We start from the raw sequence: 19454 nt of genomic DNA, 5'->3' as shown, positions 1-19454 counted from the left end.
GGAAAATATTCTCTGATACAAGGCAGGTTACAATCACCCTCCCCCACCAGGTTCAGGAAAAGAGGAAGGGGGTGGTGCCGCGTTTCTCATGCGTAGCTTAAAAAACCTTCTTGCACGCCGTGGTAAGAAACTGTAATATCACAAACTGTTTGTCTCTTTAATCCATTTGAAGGACATCGGGGACAGAGAATTCACGTTTGGCCCGTGAAGACTGTGAAGAGTGCCAGGCTATATAGAAGCAGTGAGAGGCTTTTAGAGACTTGTGGCGAAGAAAGCCTTTGTGTGCAGGCGAAAATAACTCATCCTTGAAAAGATGAATAACCCCATGTGATGGCCTATGTTTGGCAGTGTGAAGGAACTGTGAGATTTTTCATGAGAGAGATGTTTTACACCACAGCAGATTGTTTCTTTCTGTGTGGGTCTGCTGCTGGTGGCAGTTTGGGAACCACGTGAAGCAGAAGAAACCCTTTTTTTCCTTAAGCATAAGAAAGAGATTTTTCAAGAACTGCAACACTGACTAAAATCCCATCTTCTGTTAGCCTTTGTGTGAGTTGGGTAAAAGGAGGAAAGTGCTGGAAGGGGGAGGGGGGGGGTGTTTGCTTTAATTTCTTGTTATTTCTTTTTACTTTTAATTCTATTAGTAATAAAACTCTTTCTTTGTACCTCAACCATTTAAGTTGAAACATGTTTTGCCTCACAGCTCTCTAGTTTTTCTTATTTTCCCCTTATAAAAATAACAGATTTTGTGTGCTTAACACTCAGCTGCATCAAACCACGACAAGGATTTAGGTCTGCAAACACCAAGAATTCCATGTAAGTGGTTTTTAAAGAATTCAAGGAAAGGCTTTTTGGGGTTCTTTGGCGTTTGTTTTTGGTTGTTTTGTTGTTAGTTTTTTTAAACCACCATCATCTGTGAGGTGCATAACATTCAGCACTAGGAAGCAAGCCAGCATTTGGGGCCAGCATGACTATGGAAGTTGCCAGTGACATGAATTCTATCAGAAGATTGGCCTTGGTCATCTAGGATATTTAGGGGTTTTTTTTAGTAAGTATTTCAAACCCTTAAGCATCTCCAAGAAACATCTATGCAAATTGCTAAGTTAGTAAGTTAGGATTTAATTTTTCTTCTGCAATTATTTCTAACTTAAAGAAAACACAACATACACTTGAACTTTTATTCTTTCTCCCCAAAATTGTTCTCCCTCACTGCAATGCTGCAGTGACACCCACTGGCTGTGGGAGGTGGAGTTTCAGAAAGCACTTTATAAAATGCTTCAGTACACTTGACAAGATCACGGAGACAGAATGTCAGAGAAATGCTGCCACCCAAAAGCTGGCATTTTGTCAGCTTACTTAAAGTTATAACTCAGTACCTGTATTGAATACAGCTCTTTCTCATGAACAGCTTTAATGAGGAAATAATGATCAATCAGTTACTTGTTAAGTATAATAAAATACATATTTGTATATAATTACTAGTTAATTAATTACTCCCATTGCTTGGGTGATGGGAGATATTAGTTTATTTTATGCCTATTTGCTCTGTGGCAAGACTGAAGTAGCACTAGTACCAGGTTTCAGTTTTTCATCAGGAGAACAGTAAACTGAGTGGGTACACCACTGTGTGACTGGCTGGCAGGGGAGGCATCTTACCTTCAGGAACTCATTAAGGCTGCTGTAGGATTCCCTGCATACACCAGCACATTTCTTTTCATACCCCCAAGCAGTAATTTCTCATTTCACACTTGAGGAAGAGAGGAAACACAAAACTAAGTGACTTGTGTAAAGACTCACAGGAAAACCACGGAAACCAAATCTAACAAATCACAATCAAATGGCCTCAGCTAGAGGACAATTTGTTTCTTCAATGGTATTAGAGAAACTTCTCTATAATACACATAGGTTCTTTAAGTTTAAACAAAATTATCCAAGTTTAAGCTGAAACACAAACAAATCACTCCTGTTACACAAGGTATTTACCAAAAGAAAAGGCTAAGTTTTAATTTAACTACAACATGATGGCTTGGAATGGATCAAGGGAACTTTCAGAAATACTTAGAATAAAAAATTAGAAAAAAAAGAGAACAACTTTTTGTCAACCCCATGGCACAAGCCAAGAGCAAATGGCTCCTGGCTGTGAGCGTGCAAGGTGTGTTTGCTGACTTACTCAGATGAAAAATATTTTAGTCACTTTTGTGTTATTTCCTTCATATACAGTCACTAATGTTCTCTCCAGAGAGTCAGAAGCAGAACTATTACATTCATGGAAAACACATTTATACAGGACTTCCCGCAGAGCTAAAAAAAAAAAAGTTATCCGATGCCTTCCCAGCCAAACTTCCTCCTGAAGTGAAAAATCCTTCCCTTTGATAAGAAAGCTGTGTCAGACCACATTTCTGTCCCTGACAAAAGAACCGCTCTCCCTTGGCTTGCTCCAGTTTTGGCAGCTGTGCTCAACAGAACCAGGCTGCTCTTCCCAGCCAGTCACCACACTTAGCAGAGACACCACTTTATCTTTCCTGAACAATAAAACAAAAATGAACTATGCACAAGCAAGCAGTTACTGTGGGTAACACCGCCCACAGCTTCGAGGCAGGCAGCTCTCCTCTGGGTTAGAAATACCATCAATAACGTAACACATCATTAAAGACCTCTCTGTCCTCCCCCCCTTTTTTTTTTTGCCTGTCCACATTCAAAGCTACCTAAGGAGATGTTCAATGCTGCATATAAACAGTTTGCAGCAAAACAAGCTAGGCTTGTTAGCTTCCTTTGTTCCTTCCATATCAGGAGGAAGCAAATTAACAACACACAGGGAAGGACACTTTTCACTCAAACATGGAAAGCTGGTGCCTTATAGATTCTCTTGTTTCTAATTCACTGACAGCCAATCCACAGATACACAAGCAAACTTGTTCTAGAATTTTGGGCTAAGAGCACCGAGCACCACCCAGTGCTCTATGTCCAGGTTCCCTGGGGTACCTACTGACTTTGTCTCAGGCCATCTACCCTTCTAGAAAAGCCAGATGCACCAACTCATGAAAAATATTACGTTATCATGGATGCAGTGCATTTCTGCTCCCCCTGCGAGATCCTAAGGACACAGCACTGTGCCATGAAGATGCCTTAAGCTCTATCTACCCTTCAGACATTGCAGGTCACACAGCATTTAGCACTGAGCTGTGACCGGGAAGAGCTTAACCTGGGATGTGCTAAGCACTTCCTTACCTTCCCTAGAAAAACCTGCCAGGTCCAAGCCATCTCTTAATATTCCTGTGAGCAGAGCTGGCTAGATTAATGTTTAAATACCTGTATCTCAGAAAACAACCTATTTTAGGCCAACAGGCCTGATTTTGTAGGAAAGGACAGCCAAATCCAAGAATTCCAGGCACAGCAATGATGCCCCCATTGACTTCCTCTCAAAATTAAATGCCATGTGAAAAAAAGGCATCCCAACATTTGATAACTGAAGATGGTCAGAAAGAAAAAGATCAGACCAAATCAACATTTACACTTCTTTCCTTGTCCTGGAAAGTTACAGAGGATAACACTAGCTCTCCTATAGCCCACAAGTGCACATTCATCCCCTTGGAAGGATGCTCTGGGGAGAGGTAGTGTGGTGGTCAGGAACAGACACATGAGATTTTTATTTGATTTTGGTGAATTCAGATGGCAAGTAGCAATTATGGCAGCATTTCTGGCTAAATGAAAACTGGCAAGAGAAATGAAAAACCAGACACAGCTCCCATCCAGTAGAGGGTAAGAACAAAAAAAAACCAACAACAACAACAACAACAACAAAAAAAAACCAAAACAAAAAAAAACAAAAAAAACAAAAACAAAAACAAAAACAAAAAAAAAAAACAAACAAACCAAAAAAAAACAAAAGCCAACCAACCAACCAAAAAAAAAAGATAACTCTTCTGAAACACTCCTGCTAGATGATTTTTTTCTTTCCTGAGGACTGTTTGACTACGTCCTCAAAGTTGAGAAACTCCTACAAAAGGCAATGACTAACCTTTCCTGGACTGCTCAACAACTGCTTGCCAAATCTTGGTATCACTGTTTGATTCAGCACAGCAGATAAAACCTAAAATTAAATGTCTGGTATCCCAATCTTGTTAATGAAGATATGCTTTTCAAATCTAATTCACTTCCATGCCACTTACCAATAAAGCAATGTCAGCTCAGGATAAGTAGATGCCCAGAGGGCTTGGTCCACTCAACCCTACTTGGCTGCAACACTTTAAAAGCGTAAGTGGCTCCCAACTTCTGCTTGCTGCAGGGCAGGCACCTCAAACAGCTCATTACTGAGCAGTTGATTTGCAGCAGCTCCTTTATGCTGCTGCCTGGGTGCAGACAGCCACAGTTCACTGTAAATCCGAGTCAAGATCACTTCTTTACATCCTCTTTGGTGCCATGGGAAGACAGCTGTGTTAAACAGAACAGCAGATCCACAACTTTTGCATCAGGGACTGGCTTTTAACTCCCATGCCTTTTCTTCTCCATGTGTGGAATAGTTTCAGTAGTACTATAAGACATATTAGTCCAGGGAGATTTGGTGTGGAGGGACCTATCCAGGGTGGTGGCACATGCAGGACACGGCAGGGTTACAGCAGGACTCAATGTATCCATGCTACAAGGTCTCCAGAGAGGGTACAGAAGAATTTAAAACTCAGTAGATACTCTTCTCTCAGTCAAATTTGCCACCTGAGTTTCTTACCTCACAAACTCCAGAAGAACTAGGCCTATGACTGTATTTTAGCTTTAGGTTTCCCACTGCCCTTATTCTAACATACTATTCTATCTCAACAAAAAAAGTACGGTGCTTCCAGACCCTATGTCCTCCACATGAAAAGGCGGGAGAATGCAGCTTCAGAGGACAACGACAATATGAAGACTTCCTCAGCCTTACATACAATCAGAATCACCTGACCAAAACCCAAGATCAATATAAATTAGGTGTTTTAAATGCCGTGTGCTACAGATCAGAAAAACAGTCAAAGAACTTGAGCATGATGCTTTGAATTGTATGGCTATACCCCAAACAGCTGAACTACAGGCTTATGTTAGGAAAAGCAGCCTTGTCTACATAAACCTGAAGTAATCTTTATTTTACAAGTCTCATCACAGAAGAAGAAGAGAGGAAGAATAAATAGCATTGTATTTCAAAGCCAACAATCTATGGCCATTGGGAAATAAATGCTGTGTAACTGCTATTAATTGTATATAGCTTTCACATGGAATATCATAATACCTTACAACTATAAGGTATATACACAGTTAGAGGCTATGAAATCTTAGTAGAAAAGTATTACTTGGAACGTGGTTTCAGATCTACTTTATTCAAAGAGATGGAATTTTTCTCCTAATGCTTTATGGAGGCAGTAAGAAGTCCAAAATCAGACTGCTCCTCTTTGCAAGCAATCCTACTGAACTTCCTCCAGGCAACAAAAGTGCACAAGACACTCTAGATGGAAGCTTCTGTCTTCTAGTTGTTTTTAAGTTTCTTTGATAAGAAACCCTTCAGCTGTCACCAAAAACTGAACCCAGGATACAGAAGAATGAAAATGACAGGTGGCCTATAGGACAGAAAGACACCACCAAAACCAAACAACCTTGAAACATCTACTTCTTTCTGAATTTCCTCACATGGTTGAGATCAGAGGTAACTAGACAAAAGAAGTGGCCCCATCCTTTCTTCAGGTGGTAGCCAAAACTCTTTCTTATGCCACCAATGGAGAGAAATAAGGGATGTCAATAAGTTCATGTGAAATTATGCCAAGACCAAATTCAGGAATTCCTCCTGTCAGTACATGAAATTGAAGAGTGGAGTTAGGGACATGAGGACAGGGCCTCACTATGCTTAAGCCAACCTCAAGTGCAAAGGAAAACAGGAGGACATTCAGAAGGAACATACAAGAAGGAAGGGACACAGTTCTGCTATCAAAAATACAGACAGAGAAATAATTGAAATGGAGGATTTGCATAGTGTGAACAGAAGCACTGAGGACACGAAATACAAAAACTGCAACAGATGTGACAGAGAGAATAACAAGAGTTGCAAACACAAAGGTAAGGAAGGCGCCTTGTTAAATTCAACACATGTAAGAACCTGTGCCTGAACGACATTGACCATCTCAAGGTTCCCAATTGTGAAACATGACTTTGCTACAAGGGTTGGAAATTTTTGTTGAAGGAATAGCTCTTTGGTCTCTTCAGCCTCTTGGCAGAAAGATTATGGGTTACTTCTAACTTCTGACCTTCAAGTAACTTGCATACTCAGGGAAGCCTTGAGAAGCTGGACAATCCTTCCACTGAGCAGCCTGAAAGGCTTCAAAGCATATTTAACTATAAGCTGTGTTATTACAGAGTGGAAAATACTAATCAGCTCTAGCCATCTAGGGAGACTGTGGTTATCATTAAGAATATGTGGGACACTCATACAAGAATTCTTTTCCCCTGCCCGCTGGACAAGCTCTCTCATATAGTTTATCTGCTCCAACTGCAGGCTTTTGAAAAAAAGCTTGACTAAATGAATACTTTCAACTAGAGCTAAAGGCAAACACTCCACTGGAACTTTGCCCTAATCAATAGTAGCAATGTTCATGTCACATGAGAGTCAGAGGATAGAATACGGTGCTTACTGAAGTCAGCAAATAACCTAATTATACTTAGCCCGCTTGAAGAAGGAGACAAGAGAGGTCTGGTCCACCCACCTATTAATGCAATCATCATTATCCTTATCCCTTGTTTGCTTTCTGCTTATAGTGTAATAAAAACTTGTGCCAAAGGGAGGGTGCTACTGACCCCTTGTGGGAGAAATACTCACACACTTTAGGATGGACAAGCATCAGTGGGGAAATCGGCTCAGAATTAAGTTTGTCTCCTTACCTCCCACAGATTTATTTTTAAGGAAAAATCAGTGAAATGGTGTTATAGTGTTCCAAGAGGTCACTATAGTCTCCCAAGTGTATTTTCACAATTTTAGGCAATTTTACAGAAATTAAGGTTTATTAGCTTCTCTAAGGCAGTCAAGTAAGTATCAACAAATCCTAACAATAATAGGTATTGCACTGACTTTCCCATAACAAAGTCTTGCATTGTTAAAGACTGAAGTTTATACACTGCCAGTTGGCACAGTTCTCGACTTTTAATGTAATTTAAGCTATTTTAATCCATCACAGCATCAATCCCTAAAGATTACAAAAAAACCCCACCCTAGTTATCTCCTGGAAAGCAAGGAAATACTACTCTGTTGAAAAGGGAACAAACTATTTAAAACCCTGAAGTATTTTCCAGCCAAAATCTTTTTGTAAGTATCAAAAAAAGTTGATATGATTCATTCTTGAAAGTAGAAGTTTTCCAATGCATGTCACTGTCATGAGCAGGGCTGCACAAAGCACAACAAGAACTCAACAATTTTGTTTCTGACAACTTATATTTCCTTTCCTTATGGTGGAAAACCAAGTCTGAAAAGGAAGGCTAATGCTTTTTATTCCAATACTACTACTAATCTTTACTCCCTAAATGAAACAGAGTACACCCATGAAGAACCACCCTCTGCACTTAATTCACGTCAAATCCAAACAAAATCTCCATGCACTTTAACCATGGCCATCAAAAGCAATGACTGTATATGGGATACAGCTGGAAAGAGAACAGCAAAGTGCATTATACAGAAATTAACTGCATTGCACAGTATTTATATTATAAAGTTATTATAATTTATAACAATATTTAGCAGTATAATACAATTAACAATATAATTATTTATATTGTACAGTATGAATTAGCCTTCTCAAAATCTAAACCCATCAAGACCAAACACCAGCAAAACCTGCAGCTTCCCCTGCAATCAAAAGCAGCGGCTGAAACCCTTGAGACCACAGAGATCAAGTCTTGAACCAATGCCAACACTGCTCCCATCATGTTCGATGAACATGTACAGAGAAATACACAAACAGCTTGTAAATCCCAAAGCAATGAACAAGAGGCTACTTCAAATGTATTTCAACAATTTGCATCAATTATTTTAAAATAAAGCTTTTTTCAAAAGTATTTGAAAACACTATGTTTTCATACAGACCTCTCATATAAACCAAGGCTGAAGAAACTTGAAAAATGAAAAGAAACTGAGAAAGAGAGCAACAAACTTTTTATTCTGTCAGTTCCTTTTTTCACCTGAACACTAAGACAAAAACATTAAGCCATATAAGACTGGGTTGGTTTTGTTGCCTTTGATTACATAGACTTTTTTTTTTTTTTGTACAAATGCATCCATTAAATTGAATCCTAAAAGTACAAACTATGATGCAGCATCTGTTGTCTCAGAATATGGAAGTTACTGTATCTGGCAGGAGATGTTTAAATGAACACATTCATGTAGCCAGATCTGTAAAGGCCATTCAATTACAAGTAAACACAGAGTCTAACGTACACTTAAACAGCAACTCTGGTCAGTAGAACAGTACTATGAACTGCATATTTACAGGAAAACTTGCACATAATACAGATATCATTTTAAATCAACCTTTTTGTTGTTAAAACATAATCCACCCTTCGAACTTCTACTGTGCTGCTTTAACAAAGTTTGAGTACCTTGGAGATTCAAAGGCACATAGCACTTCCGATGCTTCCACAAACTCATTCTTCAGGAACATATCATAAAAGAACCAGGTTTTTTAAGAACTTTGGACTGCAAACTTTCTCAGTAAAGTCTGGTGCACTTTTAAACATTGCATGCCAACAAGTAACCAAGTTTGCAAATATTTTTTCAGGTATACAATTTTCTAATTTCATGATGACATCTAACATCATTACAACTAAGAAGGAGGAAGACAAATGAGCCACCACCCTTTTTCCAATGTTGTGTGCAAAAAATCAGTATTAATTCAGTCCAAGTATACTTTTAAATCAAAGCTCTTGAAAAAGTCAGTTTACTAACCATACAGTACATCAGCATTTCCCTTGAAAAGCTTAGGCCATCCTAAGCAGTTTTAAAGTAAGCAATTATATAATGCTATCTGCATACAGAAATACACTACATTCACACAGGCAACCTTAAATTTCTCCAATAAACAGTCATGTCAAAATCTACAGTTTACTGAAAATACAAAGTTAGTTTTAACAAAAGCAAAAATGTTCGTGTGATTCAGTAAAACCTGTTTTCTAACATGAATAATTTGCATTCATAAAGACACTAGTTGGGACAAATTAAGTATTTCCTAGAAGCTCAAAATGAGACAAAGATTTTTAACTATGAAATGGCATACAAACATACTAATTTGTTGTTGGTTATTTCTCTCTCACTTACAAAAGATCTACTAGATCAGAGTAAAGCAGGTACTTTTACATGTTTATACAAAGACCTCTCCCTCACACTAAAAATGTCACATACAGAAAATTTTCTCAGCTGTCTTTTGACACAAAAGCTGCTTCTGTAAATTTGAATATTACGCCCTTCAGACCCTCCTGACCAGTGCAACAATTAAACAGCTTTCAGAAAGCTTAACAATACCTAAATTTGCCAATTTTCCTTTACAGAAAGTATATACAAGTTTATAAATCCATGGCAGGAACATTACAATTATATTAACATCAACTCATTAACTGGATTCGAAAGATACTTGCATTCTGTGAAGACCCTATGGCTGCTGCCCATTCAATAGTTCTATCAAGGCACTGTGCAGTCATTAAATCTCTAGTATTCTCCAAGATGTGCTGAAGAATATTGTGAACGTGTTTAAGTTGTTAAAAAGCCCTGAGTGAGAACTTGCGTATTTACCACAGGCTTAGCTATAAAAATGGCACATACTAAAGCTTCTGCAGACAACAGTTTAGCTTTCTCAACACAAACAAGTTATGAAATGCACAAAAAGACAACAGTATGAATTCCAGCAACTTATACAAGACAGGTATACAATGTACTTTGTGGCAAATCACACTGCTGTTGTATGCAATTTACACAGTAAATTTATAGAGTAAAAAACCTTCCCAATGTATTCAGACATCAAAACTGATGAAGCAAAAGAAAACTGATGCATTCCCCATCCCTTCCCAAAGACAAAGAACAGCTAGAGAAGAATTCAGCACTTTGACAGAAAGGAGGTAGCACTGCTAAAGGTTAGACTGTAGTGTTGTTGGGGTTTGGTTTTTTTAAGTGAAAACTTGACCCTTGCAGCACAAAGAACAGGATACGTTCTTCAGTTCACTAGCTGCTACTGGAAGAGTAAAATTAAATTTCTGACAATTAGTTTTGTGGAGGAAGCTCAGATCACTAGCTGAAAGCAGCTTCTTCAAACAATTTAGTGTTTACACTAACTGCAATTAATACTGCTAAAAATAATTAGACATACATAACCCTTCATCTCTAGAAAATATCTACACAATAAGTACTTAATTATTTTTAAAAGACCATTTCACCCCTTTAAAAGAAGCTAATATACCAACTGTAAGACTATGCTAACAAGGCACAAGTACTTGTGCAAATCTGCTATATCCTCACCCAGTCCAAGTTAAGAACACCACCTTCTAATCAAACTTTCACATTTACAAAGTAACTTGTTTACTATCTCACCAGTGTAGTTTTCAGTATCCACTTCAGGAAAAAGGGATTTCTCCAAACCCCAACATACATTTACACAGTAATCCAGCAAATGGAAAGTAGGTAACAACAGCCCAGATTCTGAGAAGTGCCATATGAGCTTGGGCCACAGGAAGTGATGACACAAGTTTTGGATGGGGGGAAGAAGGTCAAACATAGTTATACAAAAGTTAACAATCCACAACTATTAAGCTTATTCTGTTAACCTCTTAGGTCGTCTTCACACTTTAAATCACTGTGTAGTGATATGACTGTTTATGTCTCTTAATGAATGGAAAAGGAAGTATTTTACCTAAACATCTGAGCATACCTCACACTGAACAACTTTTAGGTGTATTGTTACTTGTTTCAAGAAACAAATGGAGATATTTCAATCCATTTAATTTCAAAATTGCTATTAAATGCTGGGGGATAGATGTAACAAACCTTACAACCCTTACACTCTACGATTTTACAGTAAATTGGAGATAGACACCTTACTGATTTTTCTAATTTTCACTTCACTCAGGTGAAATTTAGACTTTAATCTTCTGCTGCAGACAGACGCACAGTGGTATTTCCTCAACTCTACTACTTGTTATGATCCCCTTTGGCTTTCAAGTGAACTTCTCATCCTTCAAATATGTTCTATCCAATTAAACATCTGCAATCTGTGCACATTGCACAGGTAACAACAGAATTAAGTGAATGAGCTTACTGGGTTCCTCAACACTAGCTCACCTTCTACATCTGTAGGAAAAGAGAGGGTCTGAATACAAATATGTATTTCCATAAATGATACTGGATTTGGAAACATTTTTTCTCATTAAGTTTTTTGAAAGGCAAACTCCAGACAAGATACAGCTCTTGCAGCCGTCAATAAGAGACCTATATAAATAATTCAAGCACCTTGGTTAGCTTTTCTAGTTTTTCTAATTCCGTTGTTTTTCTTGGCACCGAAGTAGCATCAAACTGACATACTTCAATTTCAACTGGCACACAACACTGCTGAATGAGTCCAATCACAAACTCCTATGCAGTCACATACATCTACTGTGATTGCAGTACAGGAGACTAAAGCTGCTTCTACAGCAGTACCTTCAGTCACTGTCTCTGTTTCCATAGGACTGTGATGGTATTCAAGTAGTGAGGGTGTTAAACAGTAATTTACATCTTCTCTGTTCGAAAGGACAAGCCTAATACAGCATTTACCTATCTATGCTACAAGTATGTGCCTCCTGCAGACTAGGAATACTTAACACTCAACTCCAGTTTCCCACCCAGGATGCTTCAGATCTGTTCTAACTCAGCTGAATTATTCAACTGATGCTAAGTTGGAATACTTTCAAGTAACTCTGGCTTGTTCCAGCAAAAAAGAATTAGGAAAATGCAAACTGACATACTGAGGTTTCAGTTTTGAGTTGCATTATCAAGAAGAGATCCACCCTGCATCTGTGCTGACAAGTTTGCAGAGGTCCCCTTGAGGAATTAAGAGGACAAAATATGTATGCCAGAGACAGAGGAAACCAAGGTACAAATCTGACGAGTGACAGGCTAAAATTCAAAATGGATCATCAAATGGCACACTCTACTATAGAAGTATTTCCAGGAGAAGCCTGACAAGAAACTGAAGCCTAGTATAGAAAATTCAGCTGTAAAAAACGCTCCCAAAAAAGCCCCAAAAAACCAAACCGAAAACCTTAGTGATGTGCATATTGGCCAAATAAAAATTGCAATGAAGACTCAGATGCATGTGGAGTTCAAGTGGAGATAGCAAAATGCTGAACTGAAAAAAGGCCTTATATCAAAAACTTTCCAGAACTCCTTGAAATCTTGATATTATAGAATAAGAACCAAGAAAGAAAAAAAAGGGAAGGCTGCTTCATTTGGCCAAGAATACAGATGCAGATTATCTGAGAACAGATGACCACTAGTACACAAAATAAAACAGACTACTACAGTGACTCCAGATGTGATTGTGTCCAATGAAAAAACACTGAAAATAATGAGGAACATTTGGAATGCTGGATTGGAATGCTGGATGAGGATTAAAGATGGCTATTGTAAGGCTGTGTATTACATCACTTCATGGTGTCAAAAGCCACTCTACATACATTTTTCCAATGTATCACTGTACTTGTTTCCTGGAAAATTTTATTCAGTGTTTAAATCTTATTGCTTAAAGGTTTGTCTATCTTTACAGTTTACTAGTAATAGTCTTCTGAGCATTTGCCATTGTTTGCAAACTTCAGGCATATCAACATAAGCTTCAGAAGACAGACTGATTTTTCTGAGAAGACCACAACTGCATCTTTATCTTTACTTGGATCTTTCCCTGAACTATCCTTTTGTCCACATTTCCGACATATGCAATGAGAATTCAATGATAAATTCATCTTAGCTGCTAGTAAGGCACCTAAGTGACTCCAGCATGGATGTCTTTATTGTTCTGCAAGAGCACATCCAAATGAAGTCTGCACAATGGCAAAGGGCTATGTGAACTATGCACTCAGAAAACTGTTGAATCGCTTAGGAGTTAGCACAGATTCCTTTTAGCTACAAGAGATCCTTAAATCAGCTATTTTCTACCAAAAAAAGGATGAAAGGATGCTTTTGTTTTAAAAATGTTAATAGTTTGCAGTCCCTGACAATAGCATTTATTTTGGGGGTCAGGAGCAGTTTTTTATCACATCAATGACAGCAAACTCCTTCAGCCAGATTCAGCTCAACTAGGCACAGCTCACAAAATTCACTTTCTGTCAGCAATATCTTCATTTGTAATATTACTCAGTAATGCTCACAGATAAGTTCTGGTGTTAACACCCCACTTAGATGAATAATCAATATTAAGTATTCTCTTTTGCTGTTGACACTGTTTGCCTGGAGACAATAAAACTCACTTTGAAAGAAAATCTTGCAGAATCTTGGTTTTTTTCCGAATTCACAGACCCACAATTTTTAAATGGCTCCACATGTGTAAGTTTCTCCACAACTGATCAAATTCACTCATTTGAAAGGGATAACTGACCCACTGCTCAAATGTCCTCCTTTCCACTCAAGTTAAAAGCAATTCCATGCAAAGCCAAGTAATTAGGAGAATTGTGGAACTCACTATTTAAGTTACTTAGCTCGAACCTGTTAGACTAAAGTGCAGTTTTGGAAACATAATGTTTCTAAAACAGATTTTTCCTTTTCCTGTTTCCTACACAACCCATCCTCAGGAACAAAAGGCATGATAAAGTCAGAATTACCTTAACATTGTATTCTGAGGCCTGACCTTATGGGAATAGTATATTTATTACTACTATGTATATATTTTGTACAGATTTTTCATGACTGTGTATTTCAAGACAGAAATTACTGTGAATCAGAAATGTCACAGGAAATGTTGACACTCTCCAGAAAAGCCTAAAGCGAAAAAAATCCTAAATATTTTTGTTTGGTAGTAACTGACAATATAAAAAAAAAACTCCCTTACATCACTTGACATCTGATACATACATGATACACATGAACAAAACCAAAATAAGATTGTCCCTTTAAACTTTAAGGGGAAGAAGAAGACAGAAAGAAAATGAAAAAAAGACTGCTTTAAATTAGCAGTAGGCTTAGATGTTTTTTAAGAGTAAAGCTACAAGCTGACTGTTCAAATACTGTTTCTTTTATTTGGTGCATTCAGAGTCTTTAAACAATTATTATGTAATGAACCTGTGCTACAGTATTAGAAATGTTTCCATTAGAACCCTTTACTGCCTTTCAAACTTACAGAGATTTAATCCATCAACATGTCCTTACTCTTGCACAACCTAGTAAAAGACACTGGCCCTGTTTAATACAAAAGGATCCTCCGTTCGATTGCCTTGCGGCATATGGGGCACTCGCTCATTCGGTCTCCACAAAGCTGACACGTTCCATGGCCACACAGAAAGATCATGTTCTTCAGGCGGTCCAGACAGACAGGACACATAGTCTGGAAAAGATTTTGACAGGTTACACAGTCAGTGGCAGTTGTTATACAGTATTGAATATGCAACATATGAAGTGTTTAACAACAAATACGTGATCCTAAGCATCGCAGAAAATTGCCATAGCATAACCCAGCCATCAAGCTAAACTGATGTTTCTTTAAATTCCATTTTTACTCCACATTGACTTACAATATATGGGCTTTTCCTACTCCATCAAGACACAAGTAACTATGTAGATTTTTTCTAAATATGATTCCTTTTATTAAGACAATCTAGTCGTAGGCTGACATCATACTTTCAATATCATTACCCAAGTTTGCAACATTAAAACATTCTTCAGAAATATTCTCCTTTATGTCATGTAATATTCCAGGGAACAAAACACAAACAATTTGATGTATGCAACGCTTGAGTAATGATTTACAAATTTCTTCTCAGGGCATTCTAGCCATTCATTTACTTACCTCTAAAGACCAAGCACTCAACACCCACAGAAGGAATAAAAATGTTGCATAATCAATACGATATGCAAAAATTCAGTACTTTGTTTGAGGAAGTTATCTAGATTTTCAACCAAAAGAACACCTCAAGTTTCAACTAAAGAACAGTTTAGTAAATCTGTAACCTTAACTCATAACAGCAGCACAGCAAACTTTTAAAATCAGTTTTAATTGCTGAATGTAAAGTGATAGCCAATACCCAAAAAAGATCTTTTAAAGTTCTTCAATGGCAAAATTCATTTTGTACCAAGCCACTAAGGAACAATGTCCTTCATCTTTTGTCATGTGCAGAAATTGAAGTTTTCATAAGGCATGTTCCTTCACCATAAACATATTGCAGCCATATTAGGATTTCATTTATAACAGTTTATCAAATGTTAGTAAATGAACAGATGTTACACCAGATGAAAATTGTTAAGACCACTCTATAGTAGATCAAATCAAATCTAAGATGTCCTCAGATCTGAGACATATCACATATATCTAACAATTATAAATGTTGATCTCATACATAATACAAAATACAGACAAGGCTCATATTTCAAATAAAAATTCATTTTATCACCATCTTGCACCTGTGACTTGTTTTTGTATACATCATTGGGGCTTTATTTCAATTTGTTCATTGCATAAGAGAGAAACCATACCAAGGCACCCTATTCAGAATAACCCTGAAGCACATATTCTATGAAATCAATAGGTATTACTTTCTAGGATAGATAGCTTAATTGAAGACCAAAAAAAATTCACCATATTTCTGCTTGAGAGTTTAAATTGGCATGGAATCTGGCCAAATTACTATTTTAATCTCCAGGATACTAGTATAACGTACTAGCAGGAAAATAAAACTTTCAGGTGAAACCTTAAGTCAATTTATGCTTAAAAATAACCCTGAAGGGGGGTGTGCTCCAGCTTTGCCAGAATTTCCATAGTACTGTAACAAAACATTGTCAAACTAAAAATTTACAGAAGACTGTCTGTCAGTCCCGCTCATTCTTCCATTCACACTAAGTCACCACCTTCACATCCCACTCATCAATGGGACCCTTAGAGTATTCTTCCTTCAGTAACTCACAGACTTCAGACATCAATGGAACAGCTCTTTCCAATGCAATGAATACACAGCTGTGTGACAAGTATCTATAACTTGACAGCATTGGCATCACAGCCTTTCACAAAGGACTGACAAAGCAAACACCAATCCTATCTTTGGGAAAATCCCCAATGTGTAGCCTTTATTCTATGTTTAGCTAATTATTTGCTTTTCTGCCTAACTGTAATGTCAGAATTACTGAAGCTACAAGAGACTGTTTCTCTCCAAATGCTGCACCATCATTTAAAAATGAAAACATCCACTAAGGGGCTCAGAAATACCAAAAAAAAAAAATCTGTTGAAATACCGTTACTTTGAACTGTTTCATTCCGTGAAGTACAGAAATCCCAACATTTTCACTTTACAGATATGCAGTATTAGAAAATTGCCCAATTTCTCTTGTTTAGTACAAAAGCAGAGTATATAAAATACATTAGCTGTTAAATTTCTTAACACGATACTATCTTAACAAGTTACTTCACACAGTAGGAGAACTCAGCCAGCAGGAACAAGCAGCTTCCTGTTTGCTACACAATTCTATTCTGACAGGCTTTTCTCAGTTAGTTCAGCAGTTTCCCAGTGGGATAAAAGCCCAGCTAACTGAGTTTTAGCCAACTCTGAAGGAGAATTCCTTACTTAACCACCATCTTACATGTACTTTTACAGTGAAAGAAAGTTCACTGCAAGCCTTATGCCCCATTTGGGCAGTAGAAAATACGGAGTGAGAAATAAGCAGTATCTGTAACTATTGTACTATTAGTTTGTTAGAACATCCTCTGCATGAAATCCCATTTTCTACCTGCCTGACACATATGAGAATTACTTCTTCAGGTAAGTACTCTGGAAAAGTGTTCATTGCACCTTAAGTAGAATTGGGTTTGCAATCCAAATAATTTTTTCTAACTAACAAGGTGTTTTAAACTGCTTGAAGTATGAATTCCTCACTATCAAAAGCAGTTTTTACAACAATATACAGGTGCACAGTGACAAAATAAATTTATTTTTAAGGAAGAAGAAAATGATGTAAGTATGGTGAAGGAACATACATAAGATATTAGATGGATGATGGTGATTATGTATGAAATGGAGTGAAGGTATTGCAATTACAGTCAAAAGGGTTCACATTCAGGGAATCCCTGAAGAATGGTGTGGTCATCAGATGTGGGAGATTCTGTTGACATCAGCATCACTTCTGCTTGGCACCAGAAATAGTTTTAAAAGCTTGCTGCACTAACATATTAGATTATCACTGAAGGTTTGACTTGAAACAAAGGCTTATACCTGCTGAAAGAGAACAAATTAATTTTAGGTAGAAAAATATCAATTGAACACAAAGACTGAACTGTTACAGCACAAATTAAAAGAATACACAATTACAGTGGAATGCTGTGCATAACTTCAAGCACTAATTTAAAAGATGAGATGATCAATTTTAATCAAATCCACAAGTGTGGATTTGCTACTCACAAGTGTGATATACAACTTGCCCTGCCGCAAGCCTAAGCACAAAAGACACTAAAAGCACAAGAGTCTCACACCAAGAGGCACACAAGGAATGACCAGAACCACCTCTTTCTAGTCAGATGCACTGAACTATTCTGGCTGCTGGCTAGCAAATCCCAAAGGTTAGACAAGATCATAGAGAATGAAACAGCACCTAAGGAAAACTGACAAAAAACCCCCGATATCACATCTAATCAAGAAGAAAAACTGTAACATAAAGTACTTTTCTTTTCATGTGCCTATACATAAGAATATCAGCGTACCCAAACAGAACTCTAATCTTCTATAACTCCTAAAGTACCCTGAAAAAAATATATCTGAAGAAAACAGATTACTTGCATTTAAGCATGCATCTGCATCTTCTGCATGTATCATTTCAAGTGCCAAAAAGTAACTTTATTCTTTCCACTCAGCGCTAGAAAGTAAAGCAGAAGCTGAAGAGGAGATGCAAGACATAAGAGATGACAGAAACATCTGGAGCTTCTAGGTAAGACAGACATGCATTTTCAAACGACAATTTTCAATCTTCATGTTCTTTACAGATAAAAACTACACAGAAAACTGTTTTGAATACGTATTACTGGGGTGCTAGTCCAGTCACCATATGACAGAAACAGCTCTTCACAGACATTCAGTTGAGCATATCAGCTCTCAAATTTAAGGCATTTAGAGACACAGGCCCTAAGACTGGAAAGCTAAAATTCTAGCCCTTGCTTTCATGCACATGAACAGCTGAAACCAACAACTATCAGGACTAGATGTGATGCTGCCCTCACCGAAGTACTACAGACTATTTTAAGCCTACCAGAGGAAAAGGCAAGCTAGAACACCTCAATTTCCTGTACCTATGACAAGTTTTTGCCAATTGTGTTATACACAGGGAAGCAAAAGAGCACATTATCAGGGTTCTAAGAGAGTAAGTTCATTCAGTAGTCAGATACTCCAGATCCCTTACTGCTAAGAGATTTGCAAACATAATTACAGAATATAAACCTTAACATTTAAATTCCAAATATTCGAATTACATGTACAGTAATTTCAAAGTTTTAAATTTGCAGTCACAGAGTGTTTTGAAGAGTGTGTTCACTACACTGTTCATAGGACAGATAACTGTCAGCCATTGTTCCAAAGCACTTAATGAACAGACAAGTCAAAATTAAGGTAAGCACAGAACAGTGAAGATTATCTATTTTTATCACTGTTCTGTGAAAACAGCTTCTGCTGTTTCCTACACACTCAGGTCAACCTAAACAGTCAGAGCATGTACTGATTGGTTGGGCAGAGAATCCTTTTTTAGTCATATCAACACATATGCTCTAACAGATAGATTATCAAACAGGGCCACTTGATTTTTTTTTTAACCCCATACATAGAGGACATACAAGCCACATGACACAAAAAATACTCGTCTTTTAACTTAAGTTCAAGAGCTGATGCACTTCAACATTCATTTTGCTTTAAATAATAGAGGATGCATTGGGTTTTTCAATTGGCTTAGTGGTCCTTACAATTTCTATCCAGCACTTTTACCTGTTCCTTGATGTCTTGCAACTGTTGCTGCAGCTTCTGCACATCTGCATTGACATTAGTGTTGTCTTTGTCTTTCTGCAAAACTGGAATGTTTCCACTTGCTGTAATGTAAAGAAAATAAAGACACATGATTATGCAGCAATCTAATGAACCAGGAATAATGACTTCCAGGGTCACAGCTACAATTTTTCAACTATCTAAAATAATGTTAGTCAAACATCTTTGATAATCTAATTAAATTCACTACACCATCACTGCAGCTCAACAAAGAATTTCTT

At 37.4% G+C, this 19454-nt stretch overlaps 1 protein-coding gene across 4 annotated transcripts in view; it reads right to left on the bottom strand.

Moving 5' to 3' along the window:
- Positions 1-8146: 8146 nt before the first annotated feature.
- MIB1 (MIB E3 ubiquitin protein ligase 1) overlaps positions 8147-19454 on the bottom strand; it is a 78354-nt gene continuing 67046 nt past the window's right edge. For all 4 annotated transcript variants that reach the window (XM_082286866.1, XM_082286864.1, XM_082286865.1 and 1 more), the window contains 2 exons: positions 19177-19277; positions 8147-14552 (listed from right to left, as the gene is read on the bottom strand). In XM_082286866.1, coding sequence (XP_082142992.1) covers positions 14412-14552; positions 19177-19277 — 242 coding nt within the window. In that variant the 3' untranslated portion in view covers positions 8147-14411. The remainder of the gene's footprint in view (positions 14553-19176; positions 19278-19454) is intronic.

The sequence above is a fragment of the Coloeus monedula genome (assembly GCF_965178545.1).
Source record: "Coloeus monedula genome assembly, chromosome: 1".
In the NCBI taxonomy this organism is placed as follows: Eukaryota; Metazoa; Chordata; class Aves; order Passeriformes; family Corvidae; genus Coloeus; species Coloeus monedula.
Note: the sequence above shows the minus strand (reverse complement) of the source record. Positions and strands in the feature narration are given on the sequence as shown.